The 19,573-nt window shown below is 62.2% G+C and overlaps 1 protein-coding gene across 1 annotated transcript in view; it reads right to left on the reverse strand.

Moving 5' to 3' along the window:
* Positions 1-6,343: 6,343 nt before the first annotated feature.
* The window catches only part of NOL4L (nucleolar protein 4 like), a gene marked incomplete at both ends in the record, with an annotated part of 60,832 nt that continues 47,602 nt past the window's right edge, over positions 6,344-19,573 (reverse strand). The window contains 6 exons of the mRNA XM_082326326.1: positions 6,344-6,543; positions 9,606-9,807; positions 10,081-10,203; positions 10,291-10,482; positions 10,562-10,747; positions 11,480-11,751. Of these exons, the coding sequence (XP_082182452.1) occupies positions 6,344-6,543; positions 9,606-9,807; positions 10,081-10,203; positions 10,291-10,482; positions 10,562-10,747; positions 11,480-11,751 (1,175 nt within the window). The remainder of the gene's footprint in view (positions 6,544-9,605; positions 9,808-10,080; positions 10,204-10,290; positions 10,483-10,561; positions 10,748-11,479; positions 11,752-19,573) is intronic.

Genomic DNA, 19,573 nt, shown 5'->3' on the forward strand with positions numbered 1-19,573 from the left:
AGCTGCTGGGGTCCGCTTGCTTTAAAAATCTGGGTGAGAAGGGAAAGGGGGCAGAGCTGAGCGTTGCCGTGTTGGGGTGCAAAGGGAAGCTCGGTCCCGAGCGTGGGGGAAGGTTTATGGTTTCGAGCTCCCCGCCGCTCCCGTCGGGAGCCAAGATTTACCTGTAGGCCAACTCCGGTCCCGGCTGCAGCCTTGCCGCGGTCGGCACCGTCCCACCAGAAGCCCGCCGACCTCGGCGGCCTCCCGCGCGCCGGCAGCGTGCGGCACGAGCCGCGCGTCCGCGCCAGCACGGCGGCCCTGGCCAGGGCAGCCGCGGCTGCTCCGGCACTGGCTTTTTGGGGAGAAAAAAGGCTTTCGTGGTTTTTGGTAGTTCATTGATGTTCTCCTGATGCTGGCAGGCTTTGCCTGCAAACACGGGTGTGGTTAAAGATATCCAGATAATCTAAGCAAGCTAAAAATAAGTAATGCAGAAAGTAAGTAGAGTTGTTGCTTAGGTGAGCTTTAAAACCACTAAGTGACATCGTTTTCTCTTCTGTTGGCACGGTGGGTGGTGAGGTCAGGATTACTTACCTCTAGAACAGGGGCGCTTGGAGGTTTCGAGAGTAAAACCCTGTTGATGTCAGGATTTCACACACAGCAAATATAAATTACGGTTTTTCCCTCCGTGATATTTCTCTGACAAATAATAGATCTTCTCTCTCCCAGACGGTCTGCCGCTCGGACCCGGCCCTGCGGTGCTCTGGAGCGTCCCGGCTCCGCGGCCGCGGAAGCAGCGCGGGTATTTCCGAAGGGACTGGAAGCCGGTTCGCACGCCGGTGTGACCGAGCGCCGCTGATCCCCGCGGCGTGCAGCCGTCTCCCTTGCTCCGTTTGAAATTTGGGAGCAAAGATTATCCGGAGGCTTAACGTTAGGGAGCCCGACTGCGCGACGGCCGCAGGGGAGACGCCTTCCCGGTGCGCGGCGCAGAGCCCCCGTGAGCGCTGCGTGCGCGGCAGCCGATGGCTGGGGAGGGCCCCTTTGGGGTGCGGCGGCCCAAAGCGCTCGGTGGGCGCCGGCGGCCGCCGCCGCAGCAGCCGCGGGGCAGAGCCTGGCCACGCCGCGGGCACCCCGAGGCGAGGCGGAACGCGGTGGTTGCACCAAAGCCGGGAACGGCTGCGCCTGCTTTCCTGCGCCCTCCTGCTGCCAGCCAGCCGCCGAGGCAAATCAGGAGATCTTTATCTACACACTGCTTTGAGATAAACGTTTTATGGATGCAAAGATTTATTATACTTAGTGAATAAAGCTGGTAACGAAAAATCAGTATTTTCCATGAGGAGAGGGAGAACTTTCCACAAACTTCAATGAAAACTCCATTTTTTTTTTTCCACAAAAAACAGACACTTCACAAAATTAATTTTGTCAAAATATAAGTTAAGCATAAAATCCGTGACTAGCCCCACTCGCGAGTGCTAACGCTGCTCTCTACGGTACCCGCGGCTGTCTGTTAAGGAATGGAAAGCACAGCTTATGTCAAAATTATTGAAAGATCTATTTTTTCTTTTTCTTTTTTTTTTTTTTTTTTGACACCTCAATTTCGATCCCGGTCGCCCCGGCCTCGCGCAGCGCGGGCTGGGGCTGGAGCAAAGCGGGCTGGCGACGGGGCGAGGGGCGGCGGCGGGAGGGCGCCGGTGCCAGCGGCGCTCGACAGCGGAGGAGAAAGCCCTTTTTGTTATACAGTGTTTATTAAGTAGATTCAGTCTTATATATGATATACAGATTCAAAAGAAAAAAAAAAAAGGATTCCACATACGTATGAAATCAGTGCATTTAGCAAGTAATACCATGGAGATAACAGCTTGATTAACAGCTCATTGGTCTTTGTTAAGTGAGGGGAAGAGGGAGTTGGCCTGTGCTAATCATTCCACAAACAGAACAGAATTAAGTTGCATCACATATATAATAGACACACATTCTAAGAATTAAAATATTAAGCCACATTTACTGGAAAAATCCACAGTATATAACACAAATAACTCTTATCAAGCTCGTTGAGGAGGAAGTGCTCATCTGCTTAAGAGCCACATTAAGTTGCATAGGTGCCTATCTGCAAAAATATCATTTCAAAATGAATCAATTGATTAAGCAATAAAGTGTCACCTTAAACGCTGGATTAAGTGCCATACGCTTTCTATCCGAGCCCTCAGGAAAGCACTGCCTTTCCGAAGAGCGATCTTCTGCTTCGCTTCGGAGCCCCCGCCTCCGAGGGAACGCGCTCCCACCCTTCCCATCTGCCACCAGCGGCCGGCTCGGGCGATTTCGCCGGGTTCCAATTCTGCTGCTGAGCGGTTCCTCCCTGCGTCCTCGCAAGCCCCCGTGGCTCGAGCGCTCGTCCGCGTCGTCTGAACCCTACCCTGAGCCCGGCAGCTTTCGCCCTCCCGCCTCGGACGTCGGGGGAGGACGGTGAAACCGCGGCGCGGGGCGACTCTGCCTGCCCGCGTCCGGGTGCTCCGCTTAACCGAGCTCCGGACCAGCGCTCGAGTCGAACCGCGGCCGGCGGCTACTGGAAAAAAAAATACAACAGCTTGTGCAAAACCCAAAATCGCTTACGGGGCGGTTCAGTCTCGGGGGGTCTTCCTTAGGGTAGGGGCGTGCGTCAGTGGTGAGTGAGGCTGTGGCTTGGTAAGCAGACGAACTGGGGAGGTGCATCTTCCTCTTCAACAGCAGGTCTTGCAGGACACACGGGGGCCGGGAGTTCTGTACATGTAAACAGTACACTTTCACTGAGTCCAAAATTAGGAGCAAAAATACAAAGGTTCACATTGGTCTTAGGTAGATACAGGCGAAGAACTGAGCTGTACAGCTCCGAAACAACCAAACGAAAGTTTCTAAAGCACCACTAAATTATATAAAAATCAGACCATGGACGGATTGTAGTTGGTATTCTGGTGAAATACTATGCTACCTTGTAAAAAGTTTTACAAAAAATTACAAATCAAAAGTATATTAACCCTCTGAGTTCAAAGCAGCATTTTTTTTCATGAACTGGTACGAAATCCGACGGCCGCTCGCGGGAGGGAGGCGGCCCTTTGGATCGGGGAGGTACAGGTTACGTCTGCTCGCGAGCCCGGGACCGCTCTCCCATGCAGAGACACCGCCATGGGAACCGCACATCCAGGGCAGGATGGTTGTGTTCAAAATAAAATAAAATAAAATAAAATAATAAAATAAAATAAAATAAATCTATTTTCTCGACCAGTGATTAGCTTTTCTTAAACAAAACCAAGAACATCCAGACCATTTGCTAACCCAGCATTCTCCTTCCACCTCTCAGATATCTGGAGAGCCGGTGTATTCTGCTCCTGCTCATTCCTTCCCGGTGAGGACTCGGCCGAGCGATGCCTGGCCCCGGCCTGCCCGCGAGAGCGCGGCTGAGTAACAGTCCTGGAGCACGGAAGAGCCGCGACCGAGCGCGGATCGGCTGACGAGCACTGAGATGGCTGCGGAGCTCGCTCCCAAGAAACTATAAAGCTGCGGCTCACCGAAAAAAAAAAAGAAGAGGAAAAAAAAGAAAAGAAAAAGATCCCTGACAGAAATTTGTAGTCAATCCCATTTGTTTCACAACTTCTCACAGATGTGGCTGTCACCGGGGCTTTGGAAATCTGCGTCCGTACCATTCGGCTGCAGGCTGCGGCCATCGGTCGGTCGGACGGGGCAGAGCGGTACCTCCCTACGCAACCGCGCGCCGCAGCCGCCTCCTGCAGCGGTTGAACAAAGCGCGAGAGCTGCGAGACTTCGAGGCGTGCTAAGAGGCGTTCAAAGGTGATCTGGTAACGACAGCGAAAACTGGGATCAATAAGACTTTAAACAAACTGCAGCTGATGGTGACCCGTCCGTAAGCCCCTGGGTAACCCCTTTCTCAGTAACCTGGATGGCAAACGTATGGCTACGCGGTCCCGCCGGCCTCCGGCGGGGAGGGGGCACCGACGCGGGTGGGATGGCGCAGCGAGAACTCCGGGACAGCGATTGTCTCTGCCTCGCCTTCCTTAACGTTAAGACTTTCACAAATGGCTGCGGTTACATATTTTGTCAAAGGTTTGTTACTTCATGGTATTCACACAAAAATAAATATTTACATAAATTCCAAGTATGGGAGGATGCAGTGGGCAAACCAAGCAGGCTTGTGAAGTGCTGGGGAAAGCGTGGGGCTGAGCCCTGGCTCGGGGGGCCGGAGCCCCGCTCCCCCACCTGCTGCGGGCAGGGCGGGACGGGGCGCTGAGCCCGGGCGCCTCGGGACTGCCGCGGCGCTGCCGGGTCCAGCATCGGCTCGGGTCTAACAAGCCACCACCTCATCTCCGCACGGACCCCCTGACTACGCCCGACGGCCAGGGGTTAGCTCCCTTTTCTCCAGATGCTACAGAAAGTTTACGGTTCGGGGAAAACAGTCAATGCAACGGTTAATCCCTTCTGCTGCTGGGCCAGGCAAGCCCGGCCCCAGGAGCCAGCGGCTTTTTCTGCACCGAGACTACGAGCAGGGCGGAGGCTTTGCGTCTCTTCCAGTGTGTGGGGAGTATCCCTGGGTATGAAGGCTACTGCGCAAACTGCCCGGCTCTGCTCCCGGCTGGGCCCAGCCGCCGCCGCCGCCATCGAGCCCGCGCCAGCGGCGTCAGCCCCCAGGGAGCAGCAGCCCCCATCCGCGGGCTCAGAGCGGCCGAACAAGAAGCAGCTGGCGCCAGAGAAAGCATCTACCTTTAAAACAAGCATATACGGGTTTACACTTTTAGCGACTTCCTATCGTCTCGCGGTGAGGACTCCTGCCTGGGCGGGGGGCTGCGCCGGCACGGGGGCGCGAGGAGGAGCTGGGATCCCCGGCAGCCGGGCGCTGCGGCTCTGCGGGGCTCCGGAGCCCGTTGCATTGCTTGGCTCGGCTCAGCACCGCCGTGCCTGAGCGCAGTCCCTGGGTTTAGCAGCACTGGTAGTAGGTATTGCACTGAGCAAAACGAAGTGCATTATTGGGGGTGGGGGGCGGTAACAGGGCAGAACGGTCGTCAAACTATGGTTTTTCCACACTTTGGGAATTGTGGGCTTGTTCCAGGACTGTGAGCGGGGAGGGGGGAGGACCCTGGGCCCCAGAGAGGACTTTGTCGGTTCTGCTGCTGAATGGTGCCCGTCTCTGCAGAGGAGCGAGCGGCTCGCCGCGCTGACCTCGCTTTCCAGGCAGAGACCCGGCGTGGGCCCTCCTGCCGCCCACGCGGGTCCTGGGCTCATTCTCCCGGTGCCGCCCCAGGGCTGGTTTCACAGGGACCGGAGCAAACGGCCGGGCGCAGCGGGCGGGGGCGAGCTGCCGCCCAGCAGCAGGACCCCGGCGGATCCGCTGGATCTGCCGGCTCGGTTCCAGCCTCCTCGGCGCAATCCACGCGTCTGCGACGCTCGCTGTCCCCCAGGACCAGCTCGGCCAGTGCTGGAAGAAGCCCACAATGGAGTGTGAGGTAGAGTACGGATGGTGACCGCAAGACAGTGTTTCTCAGGTATTTCCTTCCTTCCTTCTCTCATCTGCAATGACTGAAATGCGTGCGAGATGATGTCCTTCTGGCCGGAGGTCTGCTGAGCTTGCCCAGTCTCTCGGGAGGTTCAGGCTCCACTGCTGCTACGGGACCGCTCAGAACGAAGGGCGAAGCAGGAGGCCCGCTCGCTCCGTTGGTCAGCTGCCACCTACGCTCGGGGAGGCCCAGCAGCCTCGGCGGCCAGGGCTGGATGGCAAACTTGCTCCCGGTGGGACAAGGGCTCCCCAGAGAAACAGGCAGAGCTGCCTGGAAATTAGTAGTGTAGTGATATGGAATGTGTTATTTCACAGGAATAAATTCCTTCTGATCAGACAGACAAAAAACTGGCAATCTGTACAAACTCAAAAGAATCCATTTTCAGAAAAATAAATTACTAAGGGGAGAGGAGGGTCCATTTCTCAATAAATATGTGATTCAGCTCACCTAAGACTTGGAAATTATCTGGGGACGGGAATCTAACATTTGGGTCCACAAAGGTTATTCTAAATACATCTGCAGCCCCAAACCTCCCCAGGCTCCCTTCTGCCCTTGAAAGTCCCACATCCTTCCAAGCCGCAGGTTTGGCTTCTGGTCGGCTGGACGCACGGGTGTCGGTACGGTTCAAAAACGTGTCCTTGTGCCTGAAGTCCCAGGTGCTTGGAGTGTAAAAGAAAACAGGTCTTTTGGATTCCACCTTCTAAAACTACATGTACCCGCCGCTTCACGGGAGGACGATGGTGGTCCTGAGCAGGACACTGCTGGGAGCCTCTTTCTAGCAGGTATAAATTGTCTTCTCGACAGAGGAGCGGTGCAGACGCAGGGAGTCAGTTCTGCTGTAAAATGAGGTTTTCCAGTTCGTCTGCAGATCGAAGCAGAAACGCCGCCGACTCTCGGTAGCCGGCGATCAGCTGCCGCACTGCGCTGATCTCCGTGGGGCTGAGCTGGGCAGCCTGCATTCCCCTGCTGGTGCTGTTGGAGGGGGCCGTGCTGGAGGCCCCACCTTTCATGCTGAGATCGGTCGGACCTGCCAAGGGAAAGCGAGAGGGAAGCTCAGGCAGAGCGGCCTTGCCCGTGTCCGTCCTGCCGCCACGAGATCCCCAGCGGGAGCTGCTGCTCCGGGACCTCGGCGCCGGCAGGAAGGTCCCTGCACAACCCCAACGGCCCCAGCTCCCGCAGCAGCCAGCGCAGGCAAGTCGCTGCCTCTACAACAGCCACAACGAGGAAGGAGACTTCAGCGTCAACGTGACAAAAAGCCCGTCCTGCAGCCTGTCCCATCCGCCCTGCGAAGGGAGGGTCTGCGGCCGCGCTCTGCCGGGAGCTAAACCTGCGCGCGAGGGTACCTGCCCACGGGAATCATCCTCCGGCTTTCCCTCTGCGTGCGGCGAGTAACGCCCTGCGCGGGGCATTTCCCCGGTTTAGTGCCGGTAACTACGTGGTGCCTGCGCCCGGCCCGGCGCTGCGGGGCCGGGCTGTGCTGCGCGGCGAGGAGGAGGCCTGCCTGGCCCGACCGCTCGCACGCCGCCCCGGCCAGCGACGCCGCGACGTGCTCAGCCTTCGGCAGAACGTTTGGGGGGATAAACGGTCTTACTAGGCTGCGCCTTTCTGCGGCTTTGTCTGTAAATGAAATGATGTCCTGCAAAATTTATGATCTGCCTGATGGGCAGAGATAGTTTTTTCTCCTAAGTTGGTCTCTGCTCCACCTCTATTGCCTGCGATGGGCTTCTGGCCACGTATGTGTGTCTGTCCTCTGAACAGGACACATGGCTGCCCCAGCTCACCGACACCCCCGTGTCGCTACAGATCTTAAACCTGCAAAAAGCCACAAAATCGTCAAGTTCTCCAAGACCCAGGGAACACGGTCAGCCGCCGCTCTGGCTGTCTGCGGATGTGTGCACAACCGCGCACACGCGTGTGCAGCCAGCGTGGGTGCCCGCGCGTGGAAGGCTTTGGCAGGAAAGCTGATACCCAGCTCGAGGAGTGACACAGCCAGGGGAAAAACTGGATTTAGCTTCGCCTTGGACTAAGTAAGAGAAGCCAAACAAGGTGCAAGAACCAGCCAACCAACTAGGAATGGAGAGAAGAGGAAAGATGTGTACTAGGGATGTGACACCAGTCAGGAGGAGGAGGAGGAGGCAGGCGAGGCCGCACACTGCCGGTAAGGAGGAAGAGAAGCCACTGAACTCACTAATCCCCTGGCTGTGGGCTGGAGCATTGCAGGCTGATGGAGCAGTTGGTGATGCTGGAGAAAGGCTTCAGGAGGGCTGAGCTCCTGCTGGGTGGCCTGACGCAGCGGTGGGGCACGCAGGAAGATGGAGCAGGGACCGGGTGTTGCAGCGGCTGCCAAGCCAGGACGGGAGAGCTCAGCAGCCCCCGAGAGCAGGTGGGTGCTGCTGGCGACCGGCGAGGGAGGGGAGCGCGTCGCCCTGGCGTGGGAAGGAAAGCTTCCGAGGAAAGCAATGCTGAAGCAGCAAATGCTGCGGGAGGAGTGGCACCAGCGGAGGGCTTCCACACCAGGCTAATCAGCACTGGGAAGGGGAGGAGGAGGCTCTCATGTGAAAGCAATTTCACTAGACAGAAGAGGCAGCAGTAAACGGAGCCCATTTCCCGGCTCACCAAGGGAGAAGGAGCTGGGAGTGGGGATGTGGGTTTGAGCAAGAATCGCCTTAGGTGGGGGATGGAGGGAGAAGACACTTCTGGGCAGCAAAGCCCTGCAGACTTTCTGCTCAGGGAGGGAGAAGGCGCAGCTCCTTGCAGTGCTCCCTGCCGGCGCTACGGCAGGGCGCTCCTACCTCTAAAGGACTGGCAAAGAGCTTGGGCAAAGGGGAAGAAAATAATTGCGAAGCAGAGGTTTAAAACCCATTAGAAAGAAGAAAGTTGCTGCCGCTGCGTGCTACACCCAGGGCCCCTCTGCTCCTCCTGTGCTCCCTGGGGCTGCTGAGGCGGTTCTGCGGGGTCGCTGCCTCCTGTCAAGGAGCCGGCGCTCGCGGCGGGGCCGGGCGAGAGCAGGGTGCCGGGCAGCGCGGGGGGCCGGGGTGCCTGTGCTGCCCTGGGGAGGAACCATAGCTGCCTCCGCTGTGGCTGCAAGGATTAGGTCTCAGCAGCTGGAGGCCGGGGTGGGATCTTTATTCAGGGTTAAGAAGCATTAGGAAGGGATGATAAGAGTTAATCCCAGACAGGCATCTCTCAGGGCTCCGGAAATCACATCCTTCCAAATCCTCCCTCCATCAGGGCCGGCAGGGGCAGGGCAGGAGCCCAGAGCGCACTGGGGCAAGCGAAGGCAGCCCGGAGATTGCCGAAGGACCGGCTGAGGACCAGCATGGGCTCCAGCCCTCCTGCCACCACTGCCGGGAGGGCAAAGCCAGAGGGCTGCTGCCCAGGGGGAGAGCCTTTGCCCCATCCCACAGCTCTTTCGCCTGGCTGCCAGGGAGTCACCAGGTACCACGGCACCTCCCCAGGTGCCCTTCTCAGCCCCGGGCTACTCCGCTCTGTTTGCTTGCTCCTAACTCAGCGGATCCCTCAAGCCTTGCCTGCGCTCTCCTTCGCCTTCCCGCCCTGCAGCCTCAGTCCTGCTCCCCCAGCCGCTTTTCCCACGCGGCCCCCAGCCCCTCGCCACCCTCCCGACCTGCGGCAGGAGCTGGCTCTGCCCTGGGTGCGGCTGTGGAGCCCCCGACTTCACCAGCCCGGTCCCCATCCCCGCTCCTGTCTCTGAGCGCAGCTGACGCAGGCTGGGAAAGGAACAGCTCATACCAGCAACGAGATCGGGGCAGCGATAGGCACCCGCTCCTGTTAATCATTAATAGCTGGTACAGATTCTCTTTTTTTTTAAGTGACACTCCTTCCCTCCACCTGCCACCTAGATCGTCCTTCCAAGTTCAGTTCAACAATTAACCGCCCGCTGATGAGGCGAGCTGAGCAGCCGGGAAGAGGCCTCGGTCGGCTGCAGGAGAAGAGGGGCTTTGGGAGCAGCTCTGCGCGGCGCAGGACGCCGGGGAGCCCGCAGCGCGCTGCCTGGGCATGGGGCGGAGGCGATGGCCGGCTGGGCTCCCCGTGCCGCCGCGGGCCCCAGTGCAGCGTGCGGCCACTTACCGTTACTGTGGTTGCCCGTCTGGAGGGAGGCGGGTGGCTGCAGGCTGCCCCCCAGGGACCCGTAGCCACGGTAGCTGTAGTTCAGGCTTCCATTGATGTAGACCGGGTCTTGGGAGTAAGATGAAGCTGGCAGTGAATAGGAGGAGTGGGTGATGGCTGTGGAGTCTCTGGAGTGCTGCTTGTCTAGAGCGATCGGTTCGTCCTGCACGGGGGAAACACGGACTTACTCCAGGGAGGAGCCTGGCCGTCCTCTGCGGCCGGTGGGAGGGATGGCGTGGGGACGCCTGCTCTCCCGCGGCTGCAGCATGGCCAGCCCAAACCAGCGTCTCTGGCCCCGCCGGCCTGGGTCTCAGGATGCACCATGGGGCCCTGCCGCCTCTTAGACTCTTAGAAAGGCTTTTAAAAATGCTTTGCCAGATGGCTCAGAAACTTCTCTTATTTTCCCCACGCCCACCTCCGGCCGCGAGCAGTGTACCTGGGAGGTCTGGTAGATCTCCAGCCGCATCCTCTTGGCTGCTTTCCGCGTTTCGCTCTCGCAGGCAGCAGCCAGGATGTTCTCCGCCATGGCCGAGGTCAGGTGTGGCGGCGTGGGCCTCGTCTGCGGAGACACAAGCAGAGAAGGCGCTCAGGGACCTGCTGCCCCGGGCGCGGTGGCAAGCGGCAGGGCAGCGGGGCGGCCGCTCACCATCTCCATCCCATTCTTTTTCATGCGGCGGCAGGACTTGAGGTAGGTGCGGATGCGCTTGCGTGCCCGCTCCTGGAACTCAGGGAACTGCCGGCTGCAGGACTCGATGATGGCCTGGATCTTCTCCTTGGGCTGCTTGGAGATGGGAACCATCCGGTCCAGGTTCTCGTCCACGAAAAGGCGCACAAACATCTGCAAAGGAGAAGACAGACAGTGGGAACACCGAGACTGGAGGCGGGCGGGCTCGTCCTCCCCGCAGAGCCCTCCTTACGTTGAAGGCCTTTAGCCTCTCCGGGTCCATCCCCTCCGAGTCATTTATCTTATCGTTGTCTTCGTGGTCATCGTGGTCATCATCATCTTCATCGGCCGTGGGGGCCCTGCCGACGGTCAGGTCCTCAGGGCAGCCGCTGACCTCTGTCTTGATGGAGTCGTAGCTGCCGGAGCTGTATGGAGGGGACTGAGAGGAGACGGGGGTTACCATGGGCAGCCCTCGCCTGCCCGCCCCTGCCCACGGGCACCAGGAAAAAACCCCTTCTCCTTGGCTCACTGCTTCTGGCCCATCTCCTGACGTCCCCCTGCAACCCGGGGAGACGAACCCGCGGATGGGCTCCTCCGAGTGCCAGCTCCTGCCTGCTCAGGGCAGGGGAGGGACACGGCGGCCTCCGGGACCGTGCGATGGCCCAAAGTGCAGGCAGCGCGGCTCTGGCCGGTGGGGGCCACGGCTCTGCCTGACCCTGCGGGAATGGGCTCCCCTTGCACGGCGGCAGTGGCACAGCTGGTCGGAGGGGAGGGCAGGCAGGGCACGGGGGATGCTCCCCGGCTCTCCCAAACCATCCCTCCTCTCTCCCTCCCTCTGCCAACTGCTCGCTCGGCACCTGGGCCGATTTCTGCTGAGGAGCAGCAGCCCCGAGGCTGGAGCGAGGCCAGGCACAGCCGCTCTGCCGCAGCAGCAGCGGGCGAGCGTGGCGCTCCTCCGTCCTTCCCTCCCTCCAAGGGAAAGGCTCCCAGCCCCGTCACCCGCCCTGTGCTTTCCTGGCGCGGGAGCAGGAGCTGCATCCCTGCCTGGCCTCGGGCGCCTCACGTGCGGTTGCTCCCAGCGTGCCATGCCCCGCACCAGCCCCGGCCGGGGACGCACGGCCGCCCCGTCTCGCCCAGCCCCGGCGGCGGCTGCCTGCAGCCTGGGCCATACCTCTGCCGTGGTCTTCACCGCGTACTTGACCCTGCTGCGCAGCCCGTCGGCGCTGCAGCTGTCCGACTGGTAGGAAGGGGTGACATGGGCAGGCGCGAGCTTGTCGCAGAGGTTGATGGGCTGGTCGTCGGCGGAGGCGGTGAAGTCCATGGGGGCCGCGGTGCCATTCCCGTTCATTTCGGGGAAGGCGCTGTCGCCCTGCGTGCTGCTGGAGGTGGAGGGGTTCAGGGTGGAGGAGCCATTCCCGCTGCAGCTCTCTGACGAGGAGTCATCTGCAAGGAAGGACGTGTGGTCACCCCCGTGGTGCCCTGGGACCACGTCCATGAGGTGGGCGAGCAGCTCTGCCCCCCGCGGTGCCAGCCTCCCCCGAGCCCGCCTGCGGGACCACCAGCACGCGCAGCGCGGATGTGCCGCTGCTCTGAAAGCCCCTGCGCGGCCGGGGCCGCTCTGGGCTCACCTGGTGGGTGAGTTGCCGTGGGCACCGCCGGGAGCTGGGCCGGCACAGCCACGCTTCGGGCCTTGGGACGCAGCAGCTGAAGGGACAGATACCGGTGCCTGCGGCTGCAGGGCCATCGCACAGCTCTGCTCCCTCGGCCCTCAAAGGACACCCGACGCTGTTGTACCCTGCGCCTGGGTCACCCATCCCTCCAGCAGGTGACAGTCCCCACGCCTCTGCCTGGGGCCGCAGCACCTGGGCTTGAATAAGAACTTTGGAATTTGGTCCTTTTCAGTTTCTGTTTGCATTGCAGGGAGGAGAAAGGGGCATTGCCTCTCCCCACCGGGTCCCTCGCCTCCCGGCACGGTCCTCCCGACCCCGTTTGGGGCTGGGTGCGGTGCAAGGCGACGAGCTCCAGCGCCGGCGGCTCGGGGACGTGCTGCTCTGCAGAGTGCTGGGGCACGGGGACGGCACACGAGGACAGGCTCGCTTGGGCGGGAAAACCCTGGAAGCGGCGTTAGGAGCTCTGCTCACAGCAGGCGTGCTGCCCGGCAAGGCTCCTCGGCACGCTGCGGTGGGGAGGGGGCAGGGGCTGCACGGACGTCCCTCCTGTCCCACTCAAAGCCCAAGTGACCTCCTACACCCTACGTGGACACTCCTGCTTCCCTGTTCCCACATGCCCCGGAGCCATCCCCACGGCAGCTCCCCACTGCCCAAACAGGCAGAGCCCATGGCCCAGGGTCCCGGCCACGGCGGTGCCACGCACACCCGGCGCACAGCCCGCCTCCTGCTCGGCCTCGGTTGCATTCACACCCCCAGGTCTTGGCACCGTCCCCCTGCCCGTGCACGGCTCCCACCACGCCGGCCTCCCACCTTGTGCTGCTCCGAAGAACAGCCCGGCTGCGGCAGAGAGCCCGGCCCTGCCTGTGCCCAGCCCTGCCTGCACCCGGTCCTGCCTGCACCCAGCCAAAGAGCCCAGCCCCGGGGCCAGGCACGACATTTTCAAACTGCTCAGCCTATTTCCCCTTCCCTCCCCCTCGCTGCAGTAAATCCTTTATTTCATTAGGTGCCTCCGCGAGAGGGAAAGGGCGAAGCACGTGGGGAGCCGCTTCCTGCGCGAGCGTGCGCCGGGCGGCGAACAAAGAAGCTGCCGGCAGCGACAAGCAGATGGCGGTCCCCGCGCCTGGCCCGCGCCACCGCAGGACAATGGGGTCGGGCTGCGGGGCGGCTCTGGCCCACACCCACGGCTCCTGGCGCATGGGTGCCAGGTCCAAAGGTGTGCGGGCGCAGGGTGGCGGGACGGTGCCCAGCAGCTGCCACCCACCCTCCTCCTCCTCCCCCCTCCGGCACCCGCGGGAAACTTTAATGAGAGGCTCGGCGAGCGCTCCTGTGACCCTGCAGCAGCCCAGGACTTTGTATCCCTTAAAATAAACAGACTTGAGGACACTCGGGCATCCAAGCTGACCGTGGGGGCCGGCCGGGGCTGCCGCCGCGTGTCCCCAGCCGCCCCGTCACGGGCGCCAGCGCTCGCTGCCCAGCCTCGCGCCTGTGCCAAGGCTGCTGCTGGCCCCGCGAGCCCCCAAATTAAAAGGTCCCCCTCGAGCTCCCTGCTCAGCAGAGCTCCCTCCCCCTCCTTTCCCTTGCACTGATCCACTTATTCCTCTGAGCAATGACCAGAGCTGACCTAATCCCCGGGGTGGTGTTTATGTGCCGGGTGCTCCGGGCCGGCGGCAGGCGTCACCCTCCCGGCCGGGGCCGAGCGCTGGCTCTGCGTGCCGGGGAGCGCGGCGCTCCGGGGGAGCTCAGCAGCCAGCACGACCCTGGGGCACCTTCGAGCTGCCCCCGGGACCAGCTCTGGTCTCCTGCCCCCGTGCTGCAGCGGTGGGGCTCCGGCGGGCGGCTGCAGCCCGGACCACGGCAGCAGGGCACTTGCTGCAGGCTCAGCCCAGCCCGGAGGGCAGGATGCTGGGGGCACTGCCGCCTCCTGCTCCCACACCCCTCCTGTCCCGGGGCACCGGCGCTGGGGGGCTCAGGCCCCCGCGGGTTTTGCTCTCCAGCCTTGCGGGAGAGGCAGCCGGCTTGCCCGGCCCAGCTCCCGCACCAGCGCCTGCTCCTGGGGTCCCTGCCCCGGCCGGGCTGCTGCACCACTGCCTCACGCACGCCTTGCCGGGGCGCGCGGCCAGACCCACCACCGGCACTCTGTGCCCTCGGCGCGGGTGCAGGAGCGGCGCTGGCTCGGCCGTGGCCCCATGCAACGGTGGGCAGGTGGCTGGGGGCACGGAGGCCTCCCTGCCTGTGGGATGGCAGCCGTCCCTCCCCCTGCTGCGCTCGCCGCACCAGGCGAGACGGGGCTCCCAGAGGGAGGCTCCAGCCTCACCCAGCGATGCCTCTTGGAAGGATTAAGGAGAATTATTCCCGTGCGCGGAGGCACGAGCCGCACGCCAGGCCCCGCCATCAGCCCGGGCACAGCCACAGCAACAGCGCTGCGCCGCAAGGCCAATCAGCGCCCGTCCGGCAGGCCAATGGCAGGGACCTCCTGCCGGCTCCTGGGGCGGCAGGCAGCCCCCGGCACGGCTGCCTGCACAGAGCGGGGGCCGGGGGCCCTCCATGCCACGAAACCCCCGCCAGGCAAGGGGCACCAAGAGAGGCATCACGGGGAGAAGGCTGCGCAGGTGCCCTGCGCATCCCCAGTCTGCCCCGGACATCCCCAGCCTGCCCTGGGCCTCCCTGCATTGCGCCGAGCGTCCTCAGCCTGCTCTGAGCATCCCCAACCTGCCTTAAGCACCCCCGCTCCTCCCCAGGCACCCCGCTCTGCCCTTGCCCATCCACCCCCAGCCTCCCCGTGGCCCCCAGCCCTGCAGCTCCCGTCCCCGTCGGCAGTGCCAGGCCCGCACCGGCTGCTCGCACCGGGCAGGACCCTGGGGGCGAGGTCTGGACCCCCCGACTCCTCAACGTCTCGGGTTTTCTTTTGTGCTGCACGAAGCACACGGAGCAGCTGCAAATCAGGTTTCTACCTGACTGCTGCATTTACGAACCTTGGGTTTGCTACAGCCAAAACCTATTGAAAACAAAGAGGAAAACGTGTCTAGGAACCCGTCCAGGTGGAATAAGAAAATGAAATGGGAATCTAACGTAAGGCACCAGCACCTACTGCAAGAACAATTTAGTTTAAACCAAGGATGAACGTAAGCAAATAATGAGGTCTGTAAACCCGCTAGCTACAGATGATTTTCTTATTTCTACATTTTTACAGGTTATGCTCTCCCATAAGCTCTGCATATAAAGTGGTGGATTAATCTTGGTCTTGTGGGCAGAGAAACGGCCACAAATTCAGATTGCTGATATCCTTGGGTCCGAACGGGATGGCTTCAGCCCACTTAAAAACGCTGACGGGCTCGGGAGGGAGCACCGCGCTCTCCTGGCTGGCACGGATGGGACGGGATGGTGCCAGTGCCGGGGCCGGGGCCGCTCCCCAGGCAGCTTCGCTGGGGCATCTCCAGCCCACGGCCAGCCCCGAGCGGCGGCTGGGGCACCCTGCAGCAAAGCGGGACCGGGGGGAGAGGGGGCAGAAGCCCTCCTGCCCCGGGTGCCAGGACCAGGTTTGGGCTCCTGCTCTGCCGACGGCAGCTGTGGCCGGACGCCGAGGAGCGGCGGGGCTGTGTTGGCTGCACTCGCAGAGAATCACTGTTTTGGTAAAACCTACCAAACTTCTGAGCTTGGAGAGGCTTTCTGCGGACTCCCAGCAAGCGCCCAAAACACACGTAACGAGCAGGGCTCCGGCAGCAGCAGGCGAGCAAGGCCGGGCTGCGCAGCCATGAATATATTCATTATCAACCAGCACGAGCCTGGTGAGCTCCCTGCTCGCGGCTGGAGCTTGGCTGCATGAGGAGCCCCTCTAATGAGGATAATTGGGAGCCCCCCTGCTCCACCCCCGCGCCCTAATTGAAGCAGGTGGAACTGTAAAAACAATGTCACTTCTAACTGGTTTGATCTTTTGGTCGGAGAATGGAATATTTCGTTCTCCTTTTTAATCCCCTTGAGCTGGGGCTCCACGGGCTGGAGGTGGCGGAGACCCCAGCCCCGCGCAGGGGATGCCGGCAAAGCTGGAGAGCCCGACGGAGGCCACCCGCCCGGCGCACTGCCCTCCTCGCCCCATCGCGGAGGCCAGGCCGCGGCCAGGCGAGTGGCGAGGCCGGCGAGGAGGCCAGGGAGAAGCCGCCTCGTGCCTCTTCTGCAGCCTCGGCCTCTCCCCGGCAGCGCCCAGCCCGGGAGAGCGAGAAGCAAAATGGCTTCTTGGGCCGCAGTGCTGGGGGAGGAGGGGATCAGTCACTTATTAAATGAATTAATCAGGGCTCAGCGTTTTCATTTTGAAGAGGCTGCTGGATTATCCTTGATTTCTGTGGCGCTGGATTTGCGGAGATCAGGAAGGGAAGGGGCGATTTCCAACACCTGCTCCCCAGGAGATTTTATGGCGGGGAAGCGGTTGGGTTTAACGTCTCTGTCGGCGAAGGCCACCGCACCGCTCTCCAAAGGCAGAGTTAAAGATGAATGGGGCAAATTGTTCCTTCTCCTGTCACATCTCCAGAGCGGAGACAAAACCTCTTTTGACTCAGGAAACAATGAGCTTATGTAAGAGCCAGCGGCCCACGGAAACCTCGCCGCAGCCCCGCACTGCGCGGCGGGCCAGGGGCTGCCCGGCCCTGCCCGCGCCCCGCCGCAGCTGGAGCCCCGGCCGGCACCGGGGCGGCACTCCCTCGGCCGCTGCCCACCTGCCTGCGCGGCCTCGGGCGCTGCAGCCACCGCCGGGTCCCACCGGTGACTCTCGGTCCCCCGTGGACCGCCACGGAGCCGCCAGCCGTGGCCCTGCCTGCTGCCTGCCCGTGGCCAGCGGGGCGGTGGCAGAGGTCGCTGCTCCCGCCCGAGGCTCCCCATCGCTCCCGGGAGGGGACTGCCCGGTTTCCACCCCGCCGCGGCACCAGCACGGGCTGGAGCTGTACACCCCGCCCGAGAGCGGCTGCCAGGAGGGCGCAGAGCATCCCACCGCCGCCTGCCTGGAACAACAGCCAGGAAGATGAAAAGTGCCATAAATTATTCACTCACAAAAGAGACGAGAAGGGGGAAGAAGGGGAGGAGGAAAGCCTTCGAGGAAGGGATACTTAATACAAATTAGAGAGACCGAGTGGGAACGGGGGCCCCATGGGGGGCCATGGCTGGGCGGCAGCACCGCATTCATTAGGCGCAAGCGAGCAGCGCCCCGGGGCTCCCGCGCCCACAGCCGGGCGGTGAGCAGCAGGAGAGGCCCCGGCCGCACACCGCTCGCGTGGCCGGAGCACGAAGCCCGTTTTCTCCAGGTCCTGCCCGCCTGATTGCCTCCAAGATGCATAAGAAAGAAAAAAGAAATGTCGCTGGGGGGCCGCGGAGCGGTGGGGCTGGCCAGCGTCCAGTTAAGGCACTCTATTTCCTGTCTTCCTTCGTTAATGCAAACCTCGTTAGGTCCCAGACAAAGTGCCCACCCTCTGCCCTCCCTCCCCAGGTCCCTGCCTTCGACCAGAGCCCTCGACGAGTCAGACATCTGGCACGGCTGGACACAATGCGCGTCTGCAGGCAAGCTCGGCCGGACAAGGCAGCGCTGTGCGGCCGGCTCCCCCTCCCTCGGCATGAAAGGTGCCCCCCGGTGCCGTCTCCCCCCAGCTCCACTGCCCAGCCCGAGGGAGCAGCTCCCTCCGGCACCGGGACCTCACCGCGACGGACATTTTCCCATGCACCAAAGCTCAGCAGCTCCCGCTGCAGAAAGCAGCCTTGCCACAAACACGCTCTGTCACTCGGTTTTCCCTTCTCTTCCCGATCCCCATCCCTCCACTGCTGCTCCTCCGGCCATGTCGCTGCTCAAGGGGTGCCTGAGCCAGGAGCCGGCTCTCGCCCACGGCGGGGAAGGAGGTGGCACGGACCAAGCCTCTCCTCGTGCCACCACCGCTGGCAGCCACCCGGATCCCGCCGCAGGGAGGGGACACACCGCGGCCCCGCGCTGCCTGGGCACTGCCTCTCCCGGCGCCAAACGGGTTTGGTGGCTTTGGGCAGGGTTGACACCGAGCTGGTGCCTCCAGCACAGACCTGCCACCAGAGAGACCCTGCTGCTCACCCCCAGTCCTTCGGGCCGGACAGAGCGAGGACCGTCCCCAAGCCACTGGACTTTGCACCCCTCCCAGGCAAGGGACACACTGCGGGGCTCGCCCTGCTGTCCCCGCTCACCCCTTCGGCTGGGGAAGCTCCATTTGGGGAGGAAGGTGGGGGCACAGGCGGCGCTGGCTGCCCAGTAGCCTGGTGATCCTCTCTGCTCTGAGCCCCCCAAAACTCAGCTCTGCACACCAGCAGGACAAACCGACCGACTCGGCAGAGCCCGCACCGGCCGGGAGGGCGCCCCGAGCCGAGTGCAGTGCGACAGGCTGGTGAAGCCACCACGGCCCCGCAGCGTCGGTGCTGCGCTTCTCAGCCTTGCAGCAGGAAAGGACAGCTCTTCAAAAGAACCGAAAGGAGGGTGTTTATGGCTGGCAAGGGCCTTTGCTCAGGAGGAACAGACGTGCCCCTGGAAGAGGTGACAGGGGACAGAGCCACCAGCCCAGACTGCTCAGGCAGGGCAGGAACGCGCTTTCTGCGCAGGGACAGCACAGCGTGGGGACAGCCGCGGGAGAGAGGAAATATATGCCTAAGAAAAGTAAGATAAGGTCACGTCTAGGTGTTGTGAGGCTTGGATGCTGGTCTTAGTCTTGCTTAGGCTCTGAGCTGGGGCTTCTGGGAGGGTGAAATCCAACACTGGTGCAAGAAGCCCAGAAAACACTGAGGATTTTGCAGCCTGGGAAAAGAAAAGGTCTCGGGGCTCGCAGACCACCCCGTGCAATGGCCAGCAACGGCTGTGGCTTCCCTGCGGCTGGCAAAGGTGCGTTTGTGTTCACCTGGCGCAGCGACGGGGCTGGCCGAGGAAAGCCCCGGCAGCGGAGGGAAACCGGGAACCACGCGACACCCGCCGCCGCCCGCGGTAAGTGACCCTGCTATGGCGAAGTGAGGAGGGTGCCATCGCCCCGCGGCCGGGTACCAGCTGCCGGGGAGGTGCAGGTGTGGAGCGGGGCATCGTAGCTGCCCTGGGATGGAGCTTGTCGTGAGGCTGGTGCGTGGGGTCCTGAGCTCGCTCTGCAGGCACGGGCCTGGCTTCTGGTCGGCACTGGGCAAGAGGGCTGCTCTCCTCCCCAGAAAGCGCTCTGCCAGGTCGGCGGTTCAGGGAACCTGACGTGCAGCACATCGTGGGCATCTCGCCAAATAACGGCAGCGTGACCCGGAGCTGCGGGACGCGTGCCATACCAGAAGAGAGACTGCTGTGCTGGGGACGGCTCGGTGCTGTCCCTGCCGTCCCAGGGCAGGGTGTCCAGAGGAGCGACGTGCCCTACCTGCTCCCGGGACGGCATCCTGAAATAAAGCCCACCTGCATGTCCTTGAGGTCCCTCCTTGGAGCACTCCTGAGGGATGTTCCCAACACCCGGAGCCTTCCCGGCTGGCCGCCTCGAGGGATGCCCCCAGGGAGCGCGTGCCTTCGCAGTTAAGTAGGTTAAGAAAGTCCTTTCTCCAAGGTCTGGATTAGCCACCGCTGCTCCAGGCAGAACAGGCTC

This window comes from Platalea leucorodia (assembly GCF_965183815.1).
Source record: "Platalea leucorodia genome assembly, chromosome: 13".
NCBI lineage: Eukaryota > Metazoa > Chordata > Aves > Pelecaniformes > Threskiornithidae > Platalea > Platalea leucorodia.